Raw genomic sequence first — 22,909 nt, 5'->3', positions numbered from 1 at the left:
GCCCAGAGGTTCCCTCGCCTTCACTTCGATTGGCTTTGAGGTCTTGTCAGTCAAATGCGAGAGACGCATTCTTTTTCCCATGGTCTTGACGGATCCGGAACCTCTAGGACCCCGGAGTCTGAGAAACAAGTCAGAAATTGGGAGAAGCTTAGGTTGGGCCCTGTGCCCCGTAGCAACAGCGGGGCCTCGCGTGACGGACGCTTGGGACCACCAATCCGTATAGTCAATGTAGTTTAAAACAAATGAACCAAACCAATCCCGGCTGTGTAGCTCCGAATGTGAGGAAGCCAATGGGATAACACAATGACAGCAGGCGGTGGGGCAACGGCCGCAGGGAATGGGGGGGGGGGGGGAAACCGGTGATGACGTGAGTCATAATACAACCTGTGACAGGAGTTAATTACAGCTGGGGAATTAGCTCAAATGGTAGAGCGCTCGCTTAGCATGTGAGAGGTAGCGGGATCGATGCCCGCATTCTCCATGGTATAGTTTTATGAAAGACCATCAGTTTAATCGCTTTAAAGTCATAGCCCTGAAAATGGGGTCAACGTGTAAGGTTTCCTAATACAAAGGAGACCCCAAGTTGTATCTTTTGTCACAGAGAAGAATTTTACACATGAATTTCTTCCAAATGGTAGTGTCCCACACCTATAGTACCGCACATTTGCCCTGCCCCAGAACTGGGGTCCTGGACAGCAGGGTCCCAACTCTCAAGCCATGCACTTACCACTGTCATGGTTAATCCCGGTTTTTAAATCTCCTGAGACTGTCTAAAAAAGGAGAAATAGAGCTGACCACAAGCATGCTCTACCTCCTGGCTGGATGTGACATGGCTGGCAGACTCCTATACCCTTGACTCCCCTGCTGCCACCCTGGCCTATATCCTCCAACTGTAAGACAAAAAGAACCCTTTCTCCCTAAAGTTGCTTTTGTCAGAATATTTTATCATAGCAACAGGAAAAGATACTAAGATGCTCCCCAGAGGCCTCTATGAATGACCTGCCTGGGCAGGAACATACGTTCAGGTGTGCTGCAGCTGGCCACCATGGTCAATAAAGTCTCTGAAGTCTTTCATGAAGCAGACCTTCCCAGGCCATCTAGAAAACGAGTGAAGCCGGGCGGTGGTGGTGCACGCCTGTAGTCCCAGCACTCTGGGAGGCAGAGGCAGGTGGATTTCTGAGTTCGAGGCCAGCCTGGTCTACAGAGTGAGTTCCAGGACAGCCAGGGCTATATAGAGAAACCCTGTCTCGAAAAAACCAAATCCAAAAAAAAACAAAAAAACAAAAAAGAAAAAGAAAAAAGAAAGAAAATGAGTGAGCAAGGTGATCAAGTAATAAGTCATAGGACAGGACAGAACTCCAAATCCCTAGGGTGCTGGTAGCAGAGAGAGGAAGGGTGTTACAGAGACCTCAGGGTGGGGCTTTGGAGCTTCAAGGGCAGGAATGGCCCAGGTATGTTGGGAGACTGGATAGCAGAGGTAGCTGAGCCTTGACTGGCAGTACTCACAACTCAGACAGCGGCTGCCTGCCTCTTGTGCCTGCAGAGCTCTTCCAGCAGGTCCAGCCCCAGGCTTCTCCAGGGGTTCAAAGCACATAGTGTGTCTCCTGAGTGTCTCCTCTGGGCTACCGCTAGGATCCACCCCCTGGGGAAAATGACAGCGCCTAGCCCTCGGAGAGAAGGAGACGGGACCTGCCTTGTTGGATACTCATCTCTTTCCCCAAGTTCCTAATCTCTGAACCCCAACCCCACCCTTGTCCTTTACACAGGGTCCAGCAAGCCTGAGTCGTCCACCTCACTCATTCTGGCTCTGAATTCCCCTACCTGGGTAGCAAGAGAGGACTGTAGAGTTGTGCAAACCCACCCTGGCCTCCAGTTCACCTTCCAGGAAAACTGTGCCTGGAGGCAGATTCCAGAAAGAGTTCAATGCTAGTTGACCCACAACTTTATAGTCCTCATTTTAGACACTAGCTAACTATGGTCCAGATCATTGTCACCAGAGGCCATATATGGGTTGGGTGACCTTGACCAGGTGACCTAACCTTTCTGACTCTCCAGTTCTCAGAAGTGCAAGTGATAATATCTATCAGCCAGAGTCAAGCACACCACTCCAGGCACTGACCGAGGCAGCAAATGTTAACTCTGGAACACTGAGGCTAGAAGGCTTGCCTGAGGCCACATACAGAGTGACAAACATTGTTAAAACTGAGTGAAGGTATCCGAAAGCTCAGGGCAGGGCAGCAGTTAAAGGCGGGACCATGGCAGCTGGGGGTGGGAGGGACCAGTTTGGAGTGGGAGCCTGCAGGGCTATCTGTGACAGCAAAGGTCAGCTGCCTCACCGGCCCCCACCCACCATCTGAAGGAGCCGTCCTGTGGCCCACCATCCAGCAGCCATTTATTCATTTGCAGTGAAAGCACCTATTAGCATCTGCTTTGCATTATTTTCTCCCAGACTCAGGCAGGTTCCAGGGACATACATATTACAATTAAAGATAACCCATCACCTCACGCAGGCCAGGGTACTTAGCCCATAAGTAGTCAAATATAGTGTACTCATTCCTAACCTAGCCAGACACATTGAAATCAGGGAGGGCTTCCTAGGGAAGGAGGCACCTGAGCCAGAAGCCCACTTGCCAGCCTCATAAAGTCACAGAATCAGTAGAATGACCGATTTGGCGAGCTTTGCATGTGACACAGATTGAGCTTTGTGTCTGAAACCTTGCAAGTTTGACAGGTCTCCTCTCCCTCTCCACCTCTCATTCTTTCTCTCTCTCTCCTCCCTCCCTTCCTTTCCCTCCTTTCTTCCTTCTCACCCTCTCCCGCCCTCTTTCCATCTCCCTCCCTCTCTCCCTTGCTCCCTTTCTCCCCCTCTTTCTCTCCCTCCCTCTCTCCCTCCCTCCTTCCTTCCTTTCCTCTCTCCTTCTTTCTTCCTCTCCACCTCTCTCCTCCTCTCCCTCCCTCTCTCCTTTCTTCCTCTCTCCCTCCTTCCCTCCCTCCACCTCTCCCTTCCTCTTTCTCTCTTTGCCCCATTCTCCTCACACTACTTCCCTCTGGAGTGTAAGAGTTCACACTTTTCAGCCTATCTAAAGAGCACACACACTTAAGATTTTGTTTTAAGCCTGATCAGTAGACAGTGGAGTGGAGAGAGAGCACCTGACTGCTACTCCTTAAACTCTAGGAGCATAAACACAGAGCTGCCTGGATTGACTTCATTGAGGTTATAATGTAAAAGAAAGCAAACAAGCAAACTCTCTGACTTCCCCGAAGGATGTTTTGACATCTACCCATCATGTCCTGCAACAGAAAGGAGCTCTGCATAAAAACTGTAAATCAGGTAAGTTTGACCTGAGGAAGGGTGCCCTCAGCGCCTTTCCTCCTCTTCTCTTCTTTTCCACTCTCTGCTGACACAGATCTAGGGGATGAAATGGGGCCATTACTGCCCTGGCAGAGGACAAGGTCCAGGAGGGCAGGGCTGGCATACAGGCTGTTGCTGGGTCGAGAAATCCTGAGGTTCAAGAGGAGGAAACAGTCTCCTAGGAGCCCTGAGTGGTCACCCACTTAGCCTTGAAGTTCCCTCTCTTTCTCTGCTGTTCTTTACAGGTTTACAGTGTGGGAACTGGCAGGGAGCTGGACTTCCCTAAAACCACTGCTGAGAGCTGCCCTGTCTGTGAAAGAGGGACCCTCCAGGCATGTTGACCACTCTGTGGCTATCAAGCTTCAGGAAAAGGAAGTGAAGAAGACATTAGGGGAGGGGGGAGGGGAAGAGAGGGAGGGAGGGACTGTGCCTTGATCTCCACAACCGATCAGCAGCAAGAAGCCAGAGAGGGCTTGGAGGGTGGGACTCCTTTTGAAAAGAAGCTAAATGGAGCCTGAGCCCCACCAAACTTCCAGCCGCATGGACCATCCACTCAAGATGGACACAGCCTCAGTGGCTCAGGGTGGCTATAGCCCAAGGGCTGTGGACAGGCCAGACAGTAGACACAGTCTCATGGAGGAGGAATGTTGAACAGGTCTGCTGGAGGGGGCTGTTAACAATAGGAAACTCAAAATCATTTGAAATGTAAATAAAGAATATATTGAATAGGAAAAAAAAAAAACCAATAGGAAACTCCTACAGGTTCAGGGGTGTGAGGAAGAGGACAGTGGCTGTAACCAAAAAGGCAAGCAGTTGAGCAGGGAGGGTAGAAGAGGACTGGTGAGTAGAAACAATTGTCTCTATTGGGTGCAAACAACAATTTATACCCAAGCCTTGGTGTCCTTAACTACAAATGAGAAACACCTAACTAGGCTGCTGTGAAGTCAAATAGTCAGGTAAATGTCCCTCCTTGTTTGTACCACAGCTCAGACACAGACTCTTTCAGAAAGCCTTCTTGTCTCAGTACCAAGACGCCCCTCACAGGGGGACAGGAAAGCACGGTGTCAGCACAGGGCCCTCCTCACAGTCGTGAAATGTCTTTAAATCTCCGGATGGTATGCACTGGGTGGAAGTGCCCCAATAGCTGTTTTCTTCCAAATTAAAACATCCCTCCTTGGAGGGCACTCCAGAAGACTTAGGAAGGACAGCAAAGTTACAAGCCTCAGGAGGCTCCTGAAATTTACAGGATTCACAAGATCCCTCTCAAAAGCTATACAAGTTTAATAATGGCTGCTGAGAGGAGATGCTCCCACCTGCAGTTGCCTCCAAGTTGAGCTCCAGAGATGCAATATTAAGGAGTTGTGGCCCATGCTGAGCTGGGCCTGTCAGTGATACAGCTGCTCTTGAGTCACCCCCAGTCCTAGTAAACTCGCTGGTTCACTTAGGCCTGCCCATTACCTCTGAGCTTTAGTAGGCCACAACCTTTGTTTTACCAAGGACCACCCCTGCTGGGGACAGTCTCCCCTGGCATTGTTGCACAGAACTCTTAGGAGGACCACCAGTGTCAATCAGATCCATTCAGGATTTCCTGTTTACAGAGGACCCACAGATAGGCCTTTACCCCTAGACTAAGCTGTCAGGGGCAGAACCTGCAAGTCAGCCTGCCTGTGTCACTGCTGTGCCTGACCATCATCCGGGGGGCCTCCTGGTAGTCACAGCCAGGACAGCATCTCTGGTGTGCTCTAGTGACAGTGCTTGTAGTCCCTCGTCCTCTCTCCTATAGACCTTCCCTCCTTCGGCCGCTTTTACCTCGCTCTGCACTTTCAGCCCCCTTGGAATAGATCAAGGATTCAATTTTAGGACTCCATTGGCAGGTCAGAGCATCTAGATTTTCTCTTTCAGTTCTGAGGTGTTGTCACACCCAAAACTGAGTGTAGCCATTCTGACTTCTCTTCAATGCCACAGTTGTGGTCAAGCCTGAAGCTGATGTGACAGCACACTGCCTGTCCCCTTCAACCATCAGAGTCACCCACTCTCCTCAATCCATGCCACAACTTACTTCACCATCTGTCAGATAGGAGACCCCCTCCCCAGGACGGAGACCAGGACTCTATACCGCCCAGGTGAACATGTAGACAGACCTCAAGTTCTGCTGACTGGATGCCTCTGTGGACAAAAGGTACTGTCTGTGATGTGACAGAACAACTACAGTCTGGCAGAGTCAAATTCAGAGCTCCATCCAATGGGGTCTACGTAGATGGGATGGTCAGAGGGCTACCCTGGCCTCTGGTCCTCATGACTGGCACCAGGATGAGCCAGAATGCCAACACAGCTTGAAGCCCAGGAACATGACGCGCAGGGTCCAGTGCAAAACGGGAATGCCCTGAGCCTCTGAGCAGCATGTGAGTGACCTCTCTGCACAGCTTAAGTCACAACCTGTCTCTGCCTGAGGGGGCTTGATAGGACAGCCATGCACAGGAGGATGCTGGCATAATGGCCACCAGTGGGGTGACATCTGTTCTTTGGGAACAGGCTCAATATTCAAATATGAGGCACAAAGGAATGGCAGGTATGTTTTAAAAAATTAAGTTTATAAATATTTTCTCCGCTGTACAAAGTTTTCCCAGCCCTGCCCACCCCTTCACCGCTCACATTTCTCACTTGTTAAAAATCCCAATTATATTTATTTTTTAAATCATAAAATATATTTTTCCTTTGTTCATATTTAAAAATATTTACAGGGAGGCAGCGAGGCCGGGGTGAACGGCCGAGGTCAGGACGAGTCCGTGCAGGGGGACGGAGGGGGTGGGAAGAGGTGGCAGTAGCTTCTCTCGGTGACTGGCGACGGTGGGCAGCTGTCCTCTGCAGACAGGTACTGGCTGTGGGGAGTGGGCGGGGGCGGGTAGGGGTCCGAGTCCGAATTCAAGTCCAGGTAGTATTTGCTGGTCTTCCAGCGACTGGTGCTGTAGTCGCTGTCACACACATCTGTGCTGCAAGGTGTTGTTGGGGGTGCCATGCCTCGAATGATGTAGGGCCTAGAAGGAACAAGGAAGAAGTTCACACATGTGGCTAGCCCTGTGTCCACAAGGCCCTTAAGTTGCTGGTCCTTAACAATTTTTACAGGCAGAAGGCCGACTGGGTGGCCTAACCTAGAGCTCACTCACTGGCTCCACAGCCAGGACTTGGTAAGAACTAGAGCCCTGGTCACCTTCCAGACAACAGGTCTGCAGAGGGCTGGCAGGGGCTCACTTAACCTCCAAACTTCTTCTCAAAAGAAACACCCCTGGTTTTTTTTTTGTGTGTGTGTGTGTGTGTTCCTATGCATGTGTGAGAGAGCACATACACATGTATGGAGGTCAGAGGTTGAACTCAGGTCTCTTCTATCACTCTGCACAACTGAACTTGGGGCTCACTAATTTAGCTACACCTGCCAGCCAGTGAGCCCCAGGATCCTCCTGTCTCTGCCTCCCAGACGCTGGGAGTCTCAGAGCTCTCCACCGTGTGTGGCCTTGTACTCCATTCCTAATATTTGCACAGCAAGTAATGTGCCCGGCCCTAGCCTTATTTCCTAAGAGGCTTGTAACGAAGAAGTAAGATTCTTTGTGGAACATGCTAGACGTGTCTATGCCTAGTGGAGAAAGTGTTTAATAGCCACGATGTATAATGCTATTTCCCGTGATCATCGGAAATACATGGTTCTGGAACAGTCTTACGTTAGAGCACCTTGACCTTGGTGACGTCGCCCAGCCTCCCAGTGGCTGCCTGTATCAGGAGAGGCTCAGAAACTCTGTGTCAGGCCCTGTGTCCTGAATTCACCAAGGCAGGGATCATGGTTTGTTTCCAAGTCTGGACCCGCCATGCTGGGGTCACACGGTGACACTTTGACACTAGCAGTCACCATGCTGGGGTCACACGGTGACACTTTGACACTAGCAGTCACCATGCTGGGGTCATACGGTGACACTTTGACACTAGCAGTCACCATGCTGGGGGTCACACGGCGACACTGACACCAGCAGCCAGGACGGCAAGTGCTTGAGCAGCAAGCAGAGGGGCTGCAAGCCTGGGACAAGTCCAGTGCAAACGTTCCCAGAAATGGCCACTAGATGACAGGCAGAGACACCCTGCAAAGACCCAGGAGGCCAGGGACCCAGGCAGAGAGGCTGTGTGGTCCCCCCTCCCCCCCAGGGCCCTGGCCCTCTTTCCAGGCTTTGGCAGGTAGCTTCCTGGGGCTGAGGCCAGAGTACCTAGAGGGTAGCCTGTTAGTCACAGCCGTCCTTGCACCCTGGGCTCTCTAGTTACTACAACCACAGCAGTGTAGAACATTCTGTTTCTCCTGTATATTCTGGGGTCTCTGTCATAGAATGTGAGTCTTCTGAGCAACTCGAGCCATTTTCATCAAATCGGCTGCACCTGCATCGGAGCCCATCACCTGCTGCCTGTTAACTGATGTCCCTTGATGGGGAAAGTGGCTGGAGGGGAACACTAAACCCCCATCTGACAGCCCAGTGGCCCCCATTGCACCTCCTGCCATTTGGATGCAACTCTACTCTAATTTGTTTGACCTAGGGTTTCAGGAAGATTTTCTGAAGGAAAACTCCATTTATACCACTGGCATCTGTGGTGGGAAAAGACTCTCAAGGTGGGGCAGGTGCCACTGTATCCCTCTAAGACAGATCAACCAATAGACTCTCTAGTTCTCCTGTGTGAATTTTGGTGGATTATCATTGGGACCTTATGAAAGAGAGTAAGCTACGTATTTGCATTACCCCTATATAAGGCTCATTACACCACTCTCACTCGTGAGAGAGGGGTCTGAGAACCCCAATATAGGTAACTTGGGGGGCTGGAGTCAGGCTGAGCCAGTTTTTGGGGTTCCCAGCTCAGATAGGCCACTGTCTTAAGAAAGGAACAAAACTCATCCCTTGGCTAGATAAATGGCTCAGTGGTTAGAAACATGTGTTGTTCTTACAAAGGATCAAAGTTCGATTCCTAGAACTCACATCAGGTAGCTCACAATTAACGTGTAACTCAGCTCCAGGAGATGCTTCTGACCTCTTGCACAGGCACAGGAACACACACACAATTAAAAAATCATCCTCACAGAGGTTACATTAGTCACGTTTAGACCAGGGCCAGCCCCAGACCTCTTTTAAACATACACTTGAGCTTCAGAAACCCTGGCACTGTGGTGGCCAGGTCCACAGCTGGGCTGAGACGCAGCAGGGCCTGGAGCCTAGGCCCTGGGCCCATGCACTGGTTTCCCTACAATGAGACGGCACTGTGGTGAATACTCTCTGCATTCCTTCCAGGCCAAGCTCCAGGTGTCCCCAGCAATGGAGAGACCTTGAGTATGGATCCACCTGGTGTGTGAGCAGCACTTGGCTAGCACTGAGCTCACTCAGCAGCAGCGCCAAGAACCCGGAGAGCAGAGAACAGTGTAGACAGAGCCCACGAGACACATGTGAAGAAGACGGAGACAAGGCCCTTCTCCCTAACAGGGAAGGCGAGGATGGACTCCTACCTGTACGGTCTGGCAGTGGCTGGGATGTTTGAAGAATAAAACAAGTCCATGTTGTACAAGGAAGGATCTGTGGCCGGGGACGGTGGCGGGTTCAGGATCTGGGGAGAGTGAGCAGGAGTTACTCCAAGCCTCTCTTACTTGAGTCATTTATTCAGCTTGCCAGCCTGGGGTCTTGGGCTCTGTCCTCTGCCTGTGGTCCCCAGAACCCTTCCAGAGCTAGTGAAACTTATAAAGCAGAGGGGTGGCATCAGCCATCTTCTCCAAAGGTGGTGGTGGTCAGAGGCATGGAGGCTGAAGTGAAGAACCCTATGTCCTCGTCCCTCTCAGCATTACTTCGCTGGCTGCTAGGAGGCAGTGTCAGCAAATTTCCTGCATCAGCCCTAAGCCCGGCAGCAGCAGGTCTCCCTACAGAGGCTGTGGATCCACCTGCCCCTGTGTCATCTCTCTGCTTCCTCAGATACCGCCTGCTGACTGCACTTGACTCTCCCTCCTGCATCTCCTGCCGTTCCCCGTGCCCTGGCTCCTACTTACGATGCCCCAAGTCCCTGCTGGAGCCTTAACCAATACAGAGGCTGGACAGGGAGGCCCACCCTTTTCTCAAGGAACTTTGCATACTGTTATTCACCCTTGACTGTGATGGAAAGAAAACAAACTGATCTGTGAGGATGTGCTCTGCTGAGGGCTTGGTGGCAGATCCCTCTAAGTATGTCTGATTAGATCCTGAGTGCCGGACCTAGTCAGTGAAGCAATGGAACATGGTCTAAAGGCATTTGAAGCGGCAACAAGGAGGAAACAGAGTCTACTTGGCAGAAGAAGGTCCTTGAGGAAGACCTAGGCCTGCTCCTTTCTGTGCGGCCGCCACTGCCCATCCCCCGCCTCCTGCCACCATGATGTTTGGTCCAAGAAACTCCAGGATGAAACCTTTGAATCCCTGAACTCATGAACCAAAATAAAACACTCCCTCCACCCCCACCCCACTTTAAATTGTTTGTGTCAGGTACTTCCTCACAGTGACACAATTTTTTTTTTTTTTTTTTTTTTTTTTTTTTTTTTTTTTTTGGAGACAGGGTTTCCCTGGCTGTCCTGGAACTCACTCTGTAGACCAGGCTGACCTCAAACTCAGAAATCCGCCTGCCTCTGCCTCCCAAGTGCTGGGATTACAGGTGTGCTCCACCACTGCCTGGCTCAGTGACACAATTTTAATCCTGCACTAGTGTTTTGACAGCAACAGTCTTGCATGTGCGGCCCTCTGCTGGCAGGAAGGAGAAGTGTCCCCTGTAGCAAAAGAGGTCAAAATGACAAAGCAAGGTACCCAGATAGGTACCAAGATTGAGGCACTAAAATTGGGACAGCTCCCAGGGACCCCACCCACACCCACTGAGGAGTAAGCCAGGCTGTGGTCACCATGCGCGCTCCGCTCTAGGGATACGCCGATGATGCGGAATGTTCCAGCACACTGAGCACAAAACACAGAGGAGCTGGCTGGCACTGCTACCCTCAGATGCCAGGCTCAGTGCACTGCGGGAGCAACTGTCTTACTTTACTTGATCCTATTCACTTATCTGTGTATTTGTTTCCTTATCTGAGGCAGTGTCTCACCGTGTCGCCTAGGCTTAGCCCGGAATTTACTATGTAAACCAAGCTGACCTCCAGCTCACTGTGTAAAGTGGGATAGCCTGGAAATCATTATGTAGACCAGGTTGGCATCGAACTCACAGATATCCAGTTGTCTCTGCCTCCCAAGTACTGGATTAAAGGTGCACACAGGTGTGGTAAATTTTATTTTTGATATAGGCTCTAACCATTTATCCTAGGCTGGCCTCATACGAATGGCAATTCCCAGAGTCAGCCACTCAAGTGCTGGAATTAGAGCATGAGTCCCAACACTCAGCGAAACTGCCCCGGCAGCTATGTGCTACCCTCTGAACGTGTGGTTCTGGGGACTGAATCTGGGGCTAGAGGCATGAGAGGAGCACTCTACCACTGAGCTGCAGCCCCAACCTGCACATGTGTAAACTGGTAAAATCCACATATGAAGGATCATGTCTAGGTCCTGCTTATGATTTTAGACTGCATTTATGCAGTTTCTTATCATGAAAGAAACTGGCGTGGGAGGTATAATCCCCTGTGGTTGAGTGTAAATTCACAACGACCTAAAACTGAGGTTAAAGCAAAATGCCACTTCCTTCTTAAGAGAATTAAGTTCATACCTTACAAATGCAAACTATGACTCCAAGCTTATGTGAAGAGCCTCCAGCAGGAGCCAGGAGTGGCGGTGCACGCCTGTAACCTCAGGTACTAAGGAGGCTGTGGCAGGAAGATGAGTTCCAGGACATGTGGAGCAGAGCACAGAGAACTCACGGGGTGCACCTCCTGGGGTCGCATTGGACTTCACATCCTTAGTCGGTGCTCTTTGAATACCGCACTGTGAGCACATTACGAGTGCAAGCTGAGTAGCTACTTCTGAAAAGCTGGCTCTGTGGTTTCCTGAGGACCCCACTTCGATGTGCGGGTCTGCAGACCTGTGATCTGCTCAGCCCACTGAGTGCAGGGCTTACTCATGAGAGGTCGTTCTGTGCCGTCTCTGCCAGCCGAGATAGCTAAGTGACTACAAAAACGGGGGAGTGTCCTTTTTTTGTTTTGTTTTTTTGTTTTTGAGACAGGGTTTCTCTGTGTAGCCCTGGCTGTCCTGGAACTCACTCTGTAGACCAGGCTGGCCTTGAACTCAGAAATCCGCCAGCCTCTGCCTCCCAAGTGCTGGGATTACAGGTGTGCGCGGGGAGTGTTCTAAACTCCAGAAGTCTCTGGACCTTTCAGAAGACTCAGCTCCTGTCCTGTCAACACAGATAACACCGTCCTCAGCCCCGTCCACCCAGGACAAGAGAAGGCATAAGGACCTAACAGCACACAAACAAGGGACACCCCAAGGGGGGGGGAACCCTTGGCAATGTGGGGCTCCCTAAGGAGACCCTGGAAGAAGCTCAAGGGGCTGGCCTTGCCTTTGTGTAAACTGCAAGACCTGGGCTAGGCGAAGTGCTTAGAGAGCACGCGACCAAGCACCCAGGTCTCCACGGACACCCATTCCTGTGGCCCCCACTGTGGCTTTGCCCTCTAGGGTGTGTCACCACAGTCAACCTAGGCCTAAAAATACTCATTTCTGTCTTGACTCTTTCTTTAAAATAATTATTACATCAGTTTATTTGTTGGGGCCGGCGCACATGCCACAGTATATGGGGAGGTCAGAGAACAGCCTGAGAAGATTGCTTTTCTCCTTCTACCATATGGGTCCCAGGAGCTGAACTCAGGCTCGCAGGGGTGCTGCAAGCCCCTTGCCCCTGCTACACCATCCCATCAGCCCTATCTTGATTGTTACATGCACGTAACCTACTATAGGGTATTGTTATGATTATTCGGGCTTATTAGTCACAGACTTCTTCCTGATAATATATAAATGAAATGACCATAGGTCTGTGTGTACAGGGAAAAGTCAACATGTGTATGTCTGGCACTATATTTTTGAGCCCCCTCGGGGAATGGAGCAGATGCTGGCACGTGGTATGGGAGAAATATTACATACAGAGTCACACAGTGCCACAAGCAGCTCTGGGCTGCACTCCTGGAAACAAGGTTCCTCCTCAGCCTGCCTCAGGGAGGGCATCTCCTCACAGGAGAGATCTGGACAGTCACTCACTGTAATGCTTCCCTGCAGAGTGTGGCTGGGAGAGAGCAGGCCCCTCACCCTAACTCAGATTTGAAAGCTCCAGAGACTATTTAAGCACAAAATCCATGCTGCCTGATTGTCTCCCTTTCGGGGATGACTGTCAGTTTTCAAGGAATCAAGGCCATGGTGGGGATCACAGATATTCCTCATAGGAACAGTGTGGGTAAGTTCACCTGGGGTAGACAGGTCTAGCAAGGCATCGAAGACCACAGTGGAAGGCGATACCACCACCTTGATGCCACAAAGTCCCAGGAATAACTGGAATTAGAGGTGACAGTTCTGCTTCTATATTTCCTTTATTCTCTTGAGATTTGTCTTTGATTCTTGTTTTTTGTTTTGTTTGTTTTAAATAATGTCTTGCTATGTAGTCTTAGCTATCCTAGAATGTCTTATGTAGCCTATGCTAGCCTTGAACTCACAGAAATCCTCTTACCTCTGCCTCTTGAGGGATAAAATTAAAAGTGTGCACCCCAACACCAGGTTGTTATTTGGGGTTTTGAGATAGAAAGACAGGTATCTCAGGTTGTCCTCGGACTCCTTGTATAAACAAGGATGACCTTGGATTCCACATCCTTCTACCTCCATCTCTATACCCACTCTCCTGTCTGTGGGGTGGAACATAGATCTTTGGATATGCACCATAAGAACTGAGCCACAACCCCTTCTGTATCTGTGCTTCGTAGACCATCTTGTTAGTCACAGGTCACCCTCTCCTACAAAGAAAACAATAATACCAGAGAGAAGTGGGGGGCATCACTCAGCACCCTTCTTTGGGGTGCTGGAAGAATCGCTAGCTCTACACCCAGGAAGTCCCTGGAGCCAGCACTGAGGGGAGAGTCTCCCACTGCCACCCATCCACCTGCCTGCCTCACTCACCGGTGGATATAGTGTGGCCTTTGTGCTGGACGAGCTGCTGGATGAGGCCCCGGTGACGTGATTCCGGTCATAGAGGGGCACACTGCCCCGCCCCCCCACCAGGCTCATGGAACTCATCATGGACTTGCTGCACGGGATGCCTGTGGGAAAGGGCAGGCAGGTCAGAATAACCCCACCCTGGGTCCTGATGACCATGAAATTACTACTCTGGTAGCTGTGTCCCAACTAACACTGTCTCTACCTCCTGCAGGTCCGGGTTTCTGGCTATACCAGGGGCAAGCTATCCAAGTCTCTATGAAACATTCAGACTCAGAGTGATTCTTGGAAAGGCTGGAGATGGGAACCCTGAAGGGGCTGAGAGGAGAGCACGCCATACTAACAGAGCCCAGGCATCCCAAGAATCCTGGGATAGTGATACTGTTGCAGCTCCTGACTAGCCCTGCCCTCTACCCCAACAAAGAATCAGGTCACATCAACCTCTAGACATGTCAGACCTAACAAGGCTTAGTGACAAAATAGGCCAGGAGAGGGGGCCAAAGCTGCAGAGGTTTGGGCAATCTCAGTGGTGAACCCAGAGGACATAGACGCATTTACCCTCACAAGCTACAAAGATATGGGCACACCATGCTACTGACAGGGTTTGAAGCAAAAGGTGTCACCCCTGGGAACTTGCAAATATGAACAGTATTTCTGCGGGTGGCCCTCCAGGTTCTTCCCAGACAACTCAACCAAACCACCTCCATCACCACAGAGTGAATGCTTCAGGTTGCTCACCTGGGAAGGGACCGTGCTGGGAGCCACCTGGCGCTATGAAGTTGAGAGGCACATGGGGAGCTCCACCCACATACTCGTGGGGAAAGGGCCCATTGGCCCCTGTGTAGCGCTGGCACATCACACGCTGGCAAACAAAGTAGACCCCGCCCATGACGAAGAGGGAGAGGATGATGCCAATGACAGGCCCAATGGCACTGCTGTGGGCTGGGATGTCATCAGACGGTGGCTTGTTGATTTCTGTTGGATAGGTCACAGATCGCTCACATTAATCCCAGCGTAATAGCCTCCCACGGGAAACATGCTGTGGCCCTAGAAGACCCTTGCCAAACCCCAGCAGCCGCAGGAAGGAGCAGATGAACCAGGGACATGGAATACGGCTCATTTTGGGACCACGGCCGCTGTTCCTGGGCCTGCCCCGGGGGCTCACCCATCTTGTCTGCCTGGCCAACCCTGCTTCCTTTCCGGTGGCCCTGAACAATGCTCACACGGCATTGCGCAACAGCGCACGGGGTGGAGGTTGGCAGCAAGCACTCCCTAGTTAGCCTGTGTCACAGCGGAAAAGAGCTGGGATGGGTGATCTGGAACCAGGCGTGAGCAGCTGAGTGGCAGGCTACAGGGGTCTACTGGGGGGCAGAACCCTTATATCACCCAATAGCAAGGCCACCAGAATGACAAGGACAGGTCCCTGATTCAGCTGGCAGACGTGTGCTCACTTTGGGAACTGACAGTCCCATAGAAATCAGCTCCATTCCTTCCTAACTGTCTGCAACCTGAAGGAGCTGGAAAAAAACCTCCTGCCTCAGTGACAGGGCCTGAGTGACCAAACACACCAGGCCTGGCGCAGCCCATACGCTGACCTCACCAGATGAGGCTCCTGCCTAGCAGAAGACAGGGGACATCAGAAATCCCAACTCTGCTATCTTAGCCAGGTCACTTAAGAGTCTGTGTCCAAAGTGTCTAACCTAACCTGGATGGTGCTTGAGTCCACTGGAGAAACTGCCCTCTCATATGCCCTCCTCTCCAGAAGCAGAAGTCTAAGCCCTGATCCCCATGCAGTGGATAGAGTAGTCACAGGTGGCAAAGCATTACACCTCTCTGGAATTCCAGTTCCTTCCTGTCTCCGTTGACAGCCTCTAGTGAGCCTTCCCTGACTGTCCCGACCACCCTTTATCCAGCAGAAACACCCACACTCTTGGGTATCAATCAATGTTATTCAAGTCTCTGTATGTCTGGCCTTGCTAGCACTCCATCCCATTAGGAAACTCCACAGCTCAGCCTCTGCTTTGTAACTGTTGCCTCTCTCTGAAGGTTTGTGTCGTTAACTTGACACAATTTAGAATCACTTGGGAAGAGAGTCTAGATCAGGTTGGCCTATGGGTACATGGGAACCTGAGTTTTGGCCCCAAATTATCTAAGAGCGGAGAAAGAGAGCTGATGAGTAGGTATGCATCCCTCTCTCCCTCCCTCCCTCTCCCTCCCTCCCTCCTTCTCCCTGACTGTGGATGTATCAGATCAGTGGCTTCAAGTTCCTGCCTGGACCTCCTTCCCACAATGATGGACACTAACCTAGAACTGAACCCAAGTAAACCCCTTCTTCCCAAGTCGCTTGTGTCAGGGCATTTCAACCCAGCAACAGAAACAAACAGGGTGCTCACTAAATGAAGGCTCCCGGTGCCTCCCTCAGGTCCCAGGCTCCAGCCGACCTCCACAGCAGACCCCGCCTCACCAAGAGACTGCCTGAAAGCAACTCACCACACATGAGCTCGTCAGATCCATCAGCACAGTCGGGGAAGGAGTCGCACTGCTGCTTGATGAGGACGCACTGGCCACTGGTGCACCGGAACTGATTGGGCAGACAGACAGCTGTGGGGAGAAAGGGGCGGTGCTCAGGAGGCCACCATAGGGCAGCAGCTTTGCCTGGCTCTAATCACAAAGGTCTGATTCCAAATGCAGACCCAACAACAGAATACTTTCTAGGACCCAGCTAGAAAAGATCATGGAAAATCCAGTCCCTTCAAACATGACCTCTGTTCCTAGGCCTGTTCAATTTCAAAGGGCACAGAGACCTAACCATGACAGTAAGCAAGAGACCCGGATGCCCAGCCTGTGCCCAGAAGGCATGCAGCCTGAGTCAAAGGGCACAGAGACCTAACCATGACAGTAAGCAAGAGACCCGGATGCCCAGCCTGTGCCCAGAAGGCATGCAGCCTGAGTCAGAGACAGCCCAGAGCAAGAAGCAATAGAATAGCCTCAGCTCCGGGATCAAGCAGGATTTCCGGGAAGGTGGAGTCGGCAAGAATGTCATTTCCTCAGTGCAGGCGGGCTGGGTCAGTGGAGCCCAGAACTCCATGAAAGTAGATGTTGTACTTAAAGACACCAAGGCCTTTCCTCTAACGTCTGGGAGCGAGCAGGCACGCAAACAAGCAGACTGCAGCTCGCCGAGGAAGCACCCGGGGCTTAGCATACTCATCTATCTGGACTCTCTCCTGACACGCTCCAGGTGCTGACCTGGGAACAGGAGGCAAGGGCACCCTGTCCTTCCTGGAGGCAGGGGGCCAGCACCTGCTGTTGGTGGTGAGGAGAGTGGGCAGGTGAGTGGGATGAGGGAAGAATTCTAAACTGACCACATATGACGCTCTGAAACTAGAAGCAGACATTGCTGGCTCTGTAGCCAACCACCCAGCTCTCCTGTCTAGCCTGACAGTGGCCCACATGTATAGGAACGACTGGCCTGGCAGAGCCAATGGACCTTTATTTACAGACATAGGCAGCGAGCTGGTTTTGGCACATGTGCTGTCATCATGGCTGCCACCAGATCCCTCAGAGCGCTGGTGAGCTGCCAAGCAATCACCATGGGTGCACAAAGAAACCTGCCAGGGTCACCCCGGGCCTGGCTCCCGACAGAACATCAGGAGCCGAATGAGGATACAGGAGAGTGGCAGACAGCACCTGAGCCATGAGAACATAACGCAGCAAAGACAGTACAGACGCCGCAGGAGCAGCTCCGCGCCAGACCTGGTCTGCGACAAGGTTCAGTGGGGGTCGTGTATCAGAGGGACACGCACAGCAAGTGCCAAGACATGTATTCCACTGGAAGGACCGACAGGAGGGCCAGTGAGCGCTGGAGACATGTCAGCAGTTAGGAGACAATGACTGCTCTTCCAGAGGACCCGGGCTCGGTTCCCAGCACCCGCATGGCAGCTTACAAGCATCTGGAAGTCCAGCTCCAGGCAACCCGACACCCTCTTCAATCTAGCCTCTGCCAGCACCAGGTATACATGCTGTACACATACTTACATTCAGGCAAAACACCTACACATAAAAAATTGAAATTAAAAATTTTTTTTTTAATTAAAGGCTGGCCAATGAGATGGCTCAATGCTGCTGGATCAAACTGTGGGTCTCACATCCTCCTGAGGGGAGGGGCCAAAAGACCCTCTGACAGGATCACATATAAGGTATCTTGCATAACAGATATTTGTATTATGATTCATAACAGCAACAAAATTACAGGTATGAACTAGCAACAAAATAATTGTATGGTTTGGAGTCACCACAACATGAGGGTTACAGCATTAGGAAGGTTGAGAACCACTGACTTAGTGGCTAAAAATGCTTTGTGAGTATGAATGTATGTGTGTCACACACACACACACACACACACACATACACACACTCACACACGATCTAAAGAAAAGGCTGAGGGCCAGGCTATGGTGGTACACACCATTAATCTTAGCACTCAGGAGGCAGAGGCAGACAGATTTCTATGAGTTCAAGGCTAGCCTGGTCTATAGTTTCAGGACAGCCAGGGCTATAGGGAAAAACCCTTGTTGGGGGAGGGGGGTGGGTAGACAAAAAGAAAGAAATGGGGGGGTGACAAAAGAAAAGAGACTAAGAATGTAACTAGGTTGACAGAGTGCTTATATAGCATTTAGGAAGCCTTGGGTTTGATTCTCAACATATCACACTGGTATTATATATCTATAATCCTAGCATGCAGGAGGTAGAAAAAGAATCAGAAGTTCAAGGCTATCCTTAGATACACAGCAAACTCAAGATTTGCCCAGGTTACATAAGGACATATCTCAAAAACAGAGCCAAAAAAAAAAAAAAAGGTATATAGCTATATCTGAATGCAGATCTTGCTGGTCAGATGGTCCCAGGTGGCCAGCATTGTCCCACAGACAGCTTGATGCAGTGCAGCACTGCCTTTGAAGATGACACTGTACCCCACGAGCCCTGGAAGCAACTAGCTGCAGACTGGATTCATCTTACATTTCTGCAGAAGTCACTCCCAAATGTGGAAATGCCTTTACGTCAACTGTAGGATAGGTGGGGTCATACAGGAGCATTTCTTCAGGTTGTGCCTAAATCTCACTTCACTTGTTCCCACCAACAGGACCTGCCGATTTAGCTGTTTTCTAGCACCCCTACTCGTGGAAGGCAAAGTGGAGCCCCATGTTTGATGTATAGGAAGGAAGGACAAATGGCTCTAACGGGACCTGGGGGGGAGATGGCAGCCAGGGTAGGCAGGGCGGGGCCTCACCGTCACAGTTGGCTTCGTCAGAGCGATCCTGGCAGTCGGCCTCACCATCACAGCGTAACCGCAGGTCCACACACTGGCCTCGAGCGCAGGGGAACTGAGAGGCAGAGCACACTGGGCAGCCTTCCTCATCGCTCTGGTCAGCACACTCAGGGAAGCCGTCACAGCGCCAGGCTCCGGGGATGCAGTCGATCTCACCAGTGGTACATGCAAACTGATCAGGGGAGCAGGTAGGAGGCTCTAGGGAGGGAGGGAAGGAGACCATGGTCATGCAGGCTCCACCCAGCGATTCATGCAAAGGCACTGCTGGGCTTCAGTGCCCTGACTTTGTGTCAGCAGTGTCCTGGGCACTGTCCCGGGCTCAGGTGACACCTTCAGCCCCAGGCAGAGATGAAAAAGTTGCTTTCAAACTTGCCCTATAATCAAGGATGACCTTGAGCTTCTGATCCTCCTGCGCCTACCTCCTTAGTACTGGGATTACATGTTTGGATCACTATACCTGGTTAACACAGTGCGAAGGATTGAGCCCGGGCCTTATGCAGAGCTCTACCAACTAGGCTATAGCCTCAACATCTCTTATTTTCTTGTGTGTGTGTGTGTGTGTGTGTGTGTGTGTGTGTGTGTGTGTGTGTGTTGTATATACACATGTATGTGTGGGTGCATACACCTATGCAGACATGGACGGCATCTTTCGCCATCACTTTCCACCTTAACACTTTGAATAAGGGTCTCTCCCTGAACCTGGAACTTGCAGCCAGCAAGTTTCAGTGATGTCGTCTCTGCCTTTCTCCCCATAGCACTGGGGTTACAGTTGCCCAAAGAGCCACACCTGCCTTTGATGTGGCTGCTGGAGGTCTGAATTCAGGTCTTCATGCTTGCAGAGTTAAGGGTTCTTGCCCATTGAGCCCCCACATGACTCTTTTCTTAGGTAAGGAGCATGGACTGACTGTGAACTTAGGATGAAGTAGCAATCATGACATCCGCCATATTCCGGATGGAAAACCTGATACGTTCCTTGGCTTCTCAAAGGCTCCATCTCCTCCGCTCTACACACAGGTGCCACTGCATGAGTGACAGGCCTGTGGGGAAGGGACAAGCCACAGAGGGACTGGGGGCTGTGCTGCTGAGGCACTGAAGCACCTTAGGCCCTGGCCTGCCGTCCTCCCTGCCTGACACTTATTATGTCACAGGGTTCCCATCTAAGAGCCTCAGCAAGCCCTTCATCCTGACCAGACAAGTGGCCATGGGAGAGTGCAAAGTGTTTGCGTAGAACATATACATCTCTCAGGCTGTGAGAGGGGGCCTCAAACTGAGGACAAAGGCACGTGTCTGTAATAAGAGCACTTGGGAGATGGAAAAGGATCAGAAGTTCAAGGTTGACTTCAATACTATCCAAAGCCCAAGGCCAATCTGGACTGCAGGAGACACTGTCTCAAAGAACAAACAAACAAACAAACAAACAACAAAAACCAAAAGAAGGTAGGCTAGGCACAAGCTCCCAAGTGGAGAGCCAGGCCCAGATCGGTGAGGGCCCATCCACAGCTCCTGCTCTAGGCAGGAGGCTCAGGCATCCACAGGAGCCACAGAACACAACAGCTTCAGACCACAAGTCTGTTTAAGCCACTAGAAGCGAAAGGGAATGGACAGGCACAAAATGTCCTCTCTCTGCTCTTAGCCAAACTATAAGGTTTGAAGTGTCAGGCAGTGTAAGAGATGTCAGGTCAGTCTCCCAGGAGCAAGAGTAGCCATTAAAGGACAATGCTCAGTTGCTCAGTCAAAGCCCAAAGAATACAGGCTGAGGTCAGGAGCAAGGATGAAGCCTGATGCTCCCGGAGGACAAGCAGAGTAGAATTCTTCCCAGGCTGCGCAGCGCACATACCCACAAGTGCTCAGTCACTTAAAGGAAAACCAGCCTGCCAGGTAGATGCTCTCAGTCTCTACAGGAGAAACAGAGGCTTGCAAAAGGTATGTGTCCAGCTGAAGAACACCCATCTTAGAAGTCAGAGTCCAGGATTTGAACCTAGGCCTTCCTTGACCAGGCTCTTGACGAGACACACCACCATCCACCATCACAACCGTGTAGCTCCAGGGGAAAAGGAATATAGAGGGGAGGAGAAAGTCAGAAGCAGAAATCTGTTATTAGGGAACCAGAGAGATCTTAAGAGCTCTGGCCGTTCTTACAGAAGACCAGCGTTCAGTTCCCAGCACCCATCTGACAACTCATAACTGCTTGAAACTCTGGTTCTAAGAGATGTGATACCCTCTTCTGGCCTCTGTGGCCACTGTACACTGAATAGACATGAATGCAGGCAAACATTTATACACACAAAATAAATATAAATCTTTGTAGATCTGTTGTATATCCAAAAGCCCTGTCAGTAACTGATAATGGACTAAGCAGTCAAGAAAGATAAAAAATGACTGACGTGTATTATCAACCAACTCAATCTAATAAGTTTGTCAAGGATATTGCACCTGACAACAGCAGAATCCCCAGTCTTTGCACAAGCACATGAAACATTTACCGAGACGGAGTCCAGAACATAAAGCACACTTAATATATATTAATATATATGCAGGCCATAAAGCACCCTTCAATATATCTAAAGGACAGAGATGCCACAAGGGAAGCTCTCAGACCACAGAAGAATTAAAGTAGAAATCAGAACAGAAACAGCTGGAATGCTCGCTCCTAAGTATCTAGAGATCAAACAAATACTTCTAGGTAAGTATACTTACACTGAGCCAACAGGCACTTCACAACACACTGCTAAACAGCGCTTGGGCTGAAGAAGCAGTCTCTCAAACTTTTTCTAAATATTTCAGCTACTGGGCAAGGGATCAGTACATATCACACAAGTGTGAAAACCTGAGTTCAATCCCCAGCACCCAAGGTAAAAAGCCAGACACGATGACAAATGCTCATAACTCCAGTTCTGCGGAAGCAGAAACAAGAGGATCTTTGGGGTCGCCGGACAGACAGCACAGCCTAATTGGCAAGCTCCAATTCCCAGTGAGAAACCTTGTCTAAAAAATCCAAAGTAGATAGCTAAGGAATAACAACCATGATTAACCCCTAGTCTTCACAGTGCGCATGCATGCACACACCTGAAAACTAAGATACAACTTTTTAAAATCTGTGATATGCAGGAAAAGCAGTTTTTTAGGGGAAAATTCATAGTGCAGGATATGTGTACATTTATATATGAGTGTTTTTTTTTTTTTTAAAAAAAGGTGGGGGAGAGAGTGAGAAAGGGAGAGCGAGAGAGAGCAAGTGAGAGAGAGCGAGAGGGAGGGAGAGAGAGAGAGAGAGAGAGAGAGAGAGAGAGAGAGAGCGAACATGCGAGTGATACGGCTCTCTACTCAGAGGCCCAAGGTCTCACTCACCACCACAGGTCAGCAGGTTCTGCAGGAGCACGAGGTGGACTGGGCATGAGCAACGCGGTGTTCCATCACCCTTGGCGATGCAGATGTGGGAGCAGCCGCCATTGTCTCGGGCACACGGATGGGCTGCTGTAGGGACACAGCAAGATGGAGTCAGGTCAGCCTCTATCTTCCTCCTCAGAGCTCAACGTGTGTGGAAGGCAAAGGCCAGCCTCCAAAAGAAGACCTTCTCATCTGATCCCAACTCCCAGCCCAGCTGATCAATACCGACACAGAAACTGGTGTAAAAACCGAGTCTGGCAGCAGCGCTGAATTATGAGCCCACAGCAGTTGAGCCAGCAGCCCATCTCCCTAGCCCCATGCCCTACCCTTTCAGCCTTGGCTAGACACCGTCCGTCTGCTGCTTTCTCCGCTGGAGTGCCTATGTCCTGACCCTATGACCCATGATCATAAGTTTAACTGAAAGCAGGACATTAGCAGATGTAACAGGTAAGGAATCTCATAATAAGCTCACTGCAGAGGATCTACATGCCTAAACCCAATGACAAGTGAACTTAGAAGACAGAAGAAGGGCAGGTGGAGAGTGCTGGGACAGAATCTAGAGCTTTGCGTATGCCGGGCAAGCCTTTACCAACTGAGCTACACCCCCAGTCCTAGCTCAGGTTTCTGTTGGTTTCATGTGTGCATGTGTGTGTGTATATGTGTGTGTGTGCACATGTGCACGTGTAGGGG

The 22,909-nt window shown here is 50.7% G+C and overlaps 1 protein-coding gene across 1 annotated transcript in view; it reads right to left on the bottom strand.

Annotated features, from left to right (window-relative positions):
• Positions 1-5,964: 5,964 nt before the first annotated feature.
• The window catches only part of Lrp5 (LDL receptor related protein 5), a 109,112-nt gene continuing 92,167 nt past the window's right edge, over positions 5,965-22,909 (bottom strand). Inside the window, exons 17-23 of the mRNA XM_052194141.1 lie at positions 22,181-22,306; positions 18,797-19,033; positions 16,000-16,110; positions 14,248-14,484; positions 13,474-13,613; positions 8,877-8,974; positions 5,965-6,387 (exon numbers count right to left, since the gene is read on the bottom strand). Of these exons, the coding sequence (XP_052050101.1) occupies positions 6,126-6,387; positions 8,877-8,974; positions 13,474-13,613; positions 14,248-14,484; positions 16,000-16,110; positions 18,797-19,033; positions 22,181-22,306 (1,211 nt within the window). The 3' untranslated portion in view covers positions 5,965-6,125. The remainder of the gene's footprint in view (positions 6,388-8,876; positions 8,975-13,473; positions 13,614-14,247; positions 14,485-15,999; positions 16,111-18,796; positions 19,034-22,180; positions 22,307-22,909) is intronic.

The sequence above is a fragment of the Apodemus sylvaticus genome, chromosome 1, assembly GCF_947179515.1.
Source record: "Apodemus sylvaticus chromosome 1, mApoSyl1.1, whole genome shotgun sequence".
Lineage (NCBI taxonomy): Eukaryota > Metazoa > Chordata > Mammalia > Rodentia > Muridae > Apodemus > Apodemus sylvaticus.
The sequence above is the reverse complement of the archived record's forward strand: the minus strand, read 5'-3'. Positions and strand labels throughout refer to the sequence as shown.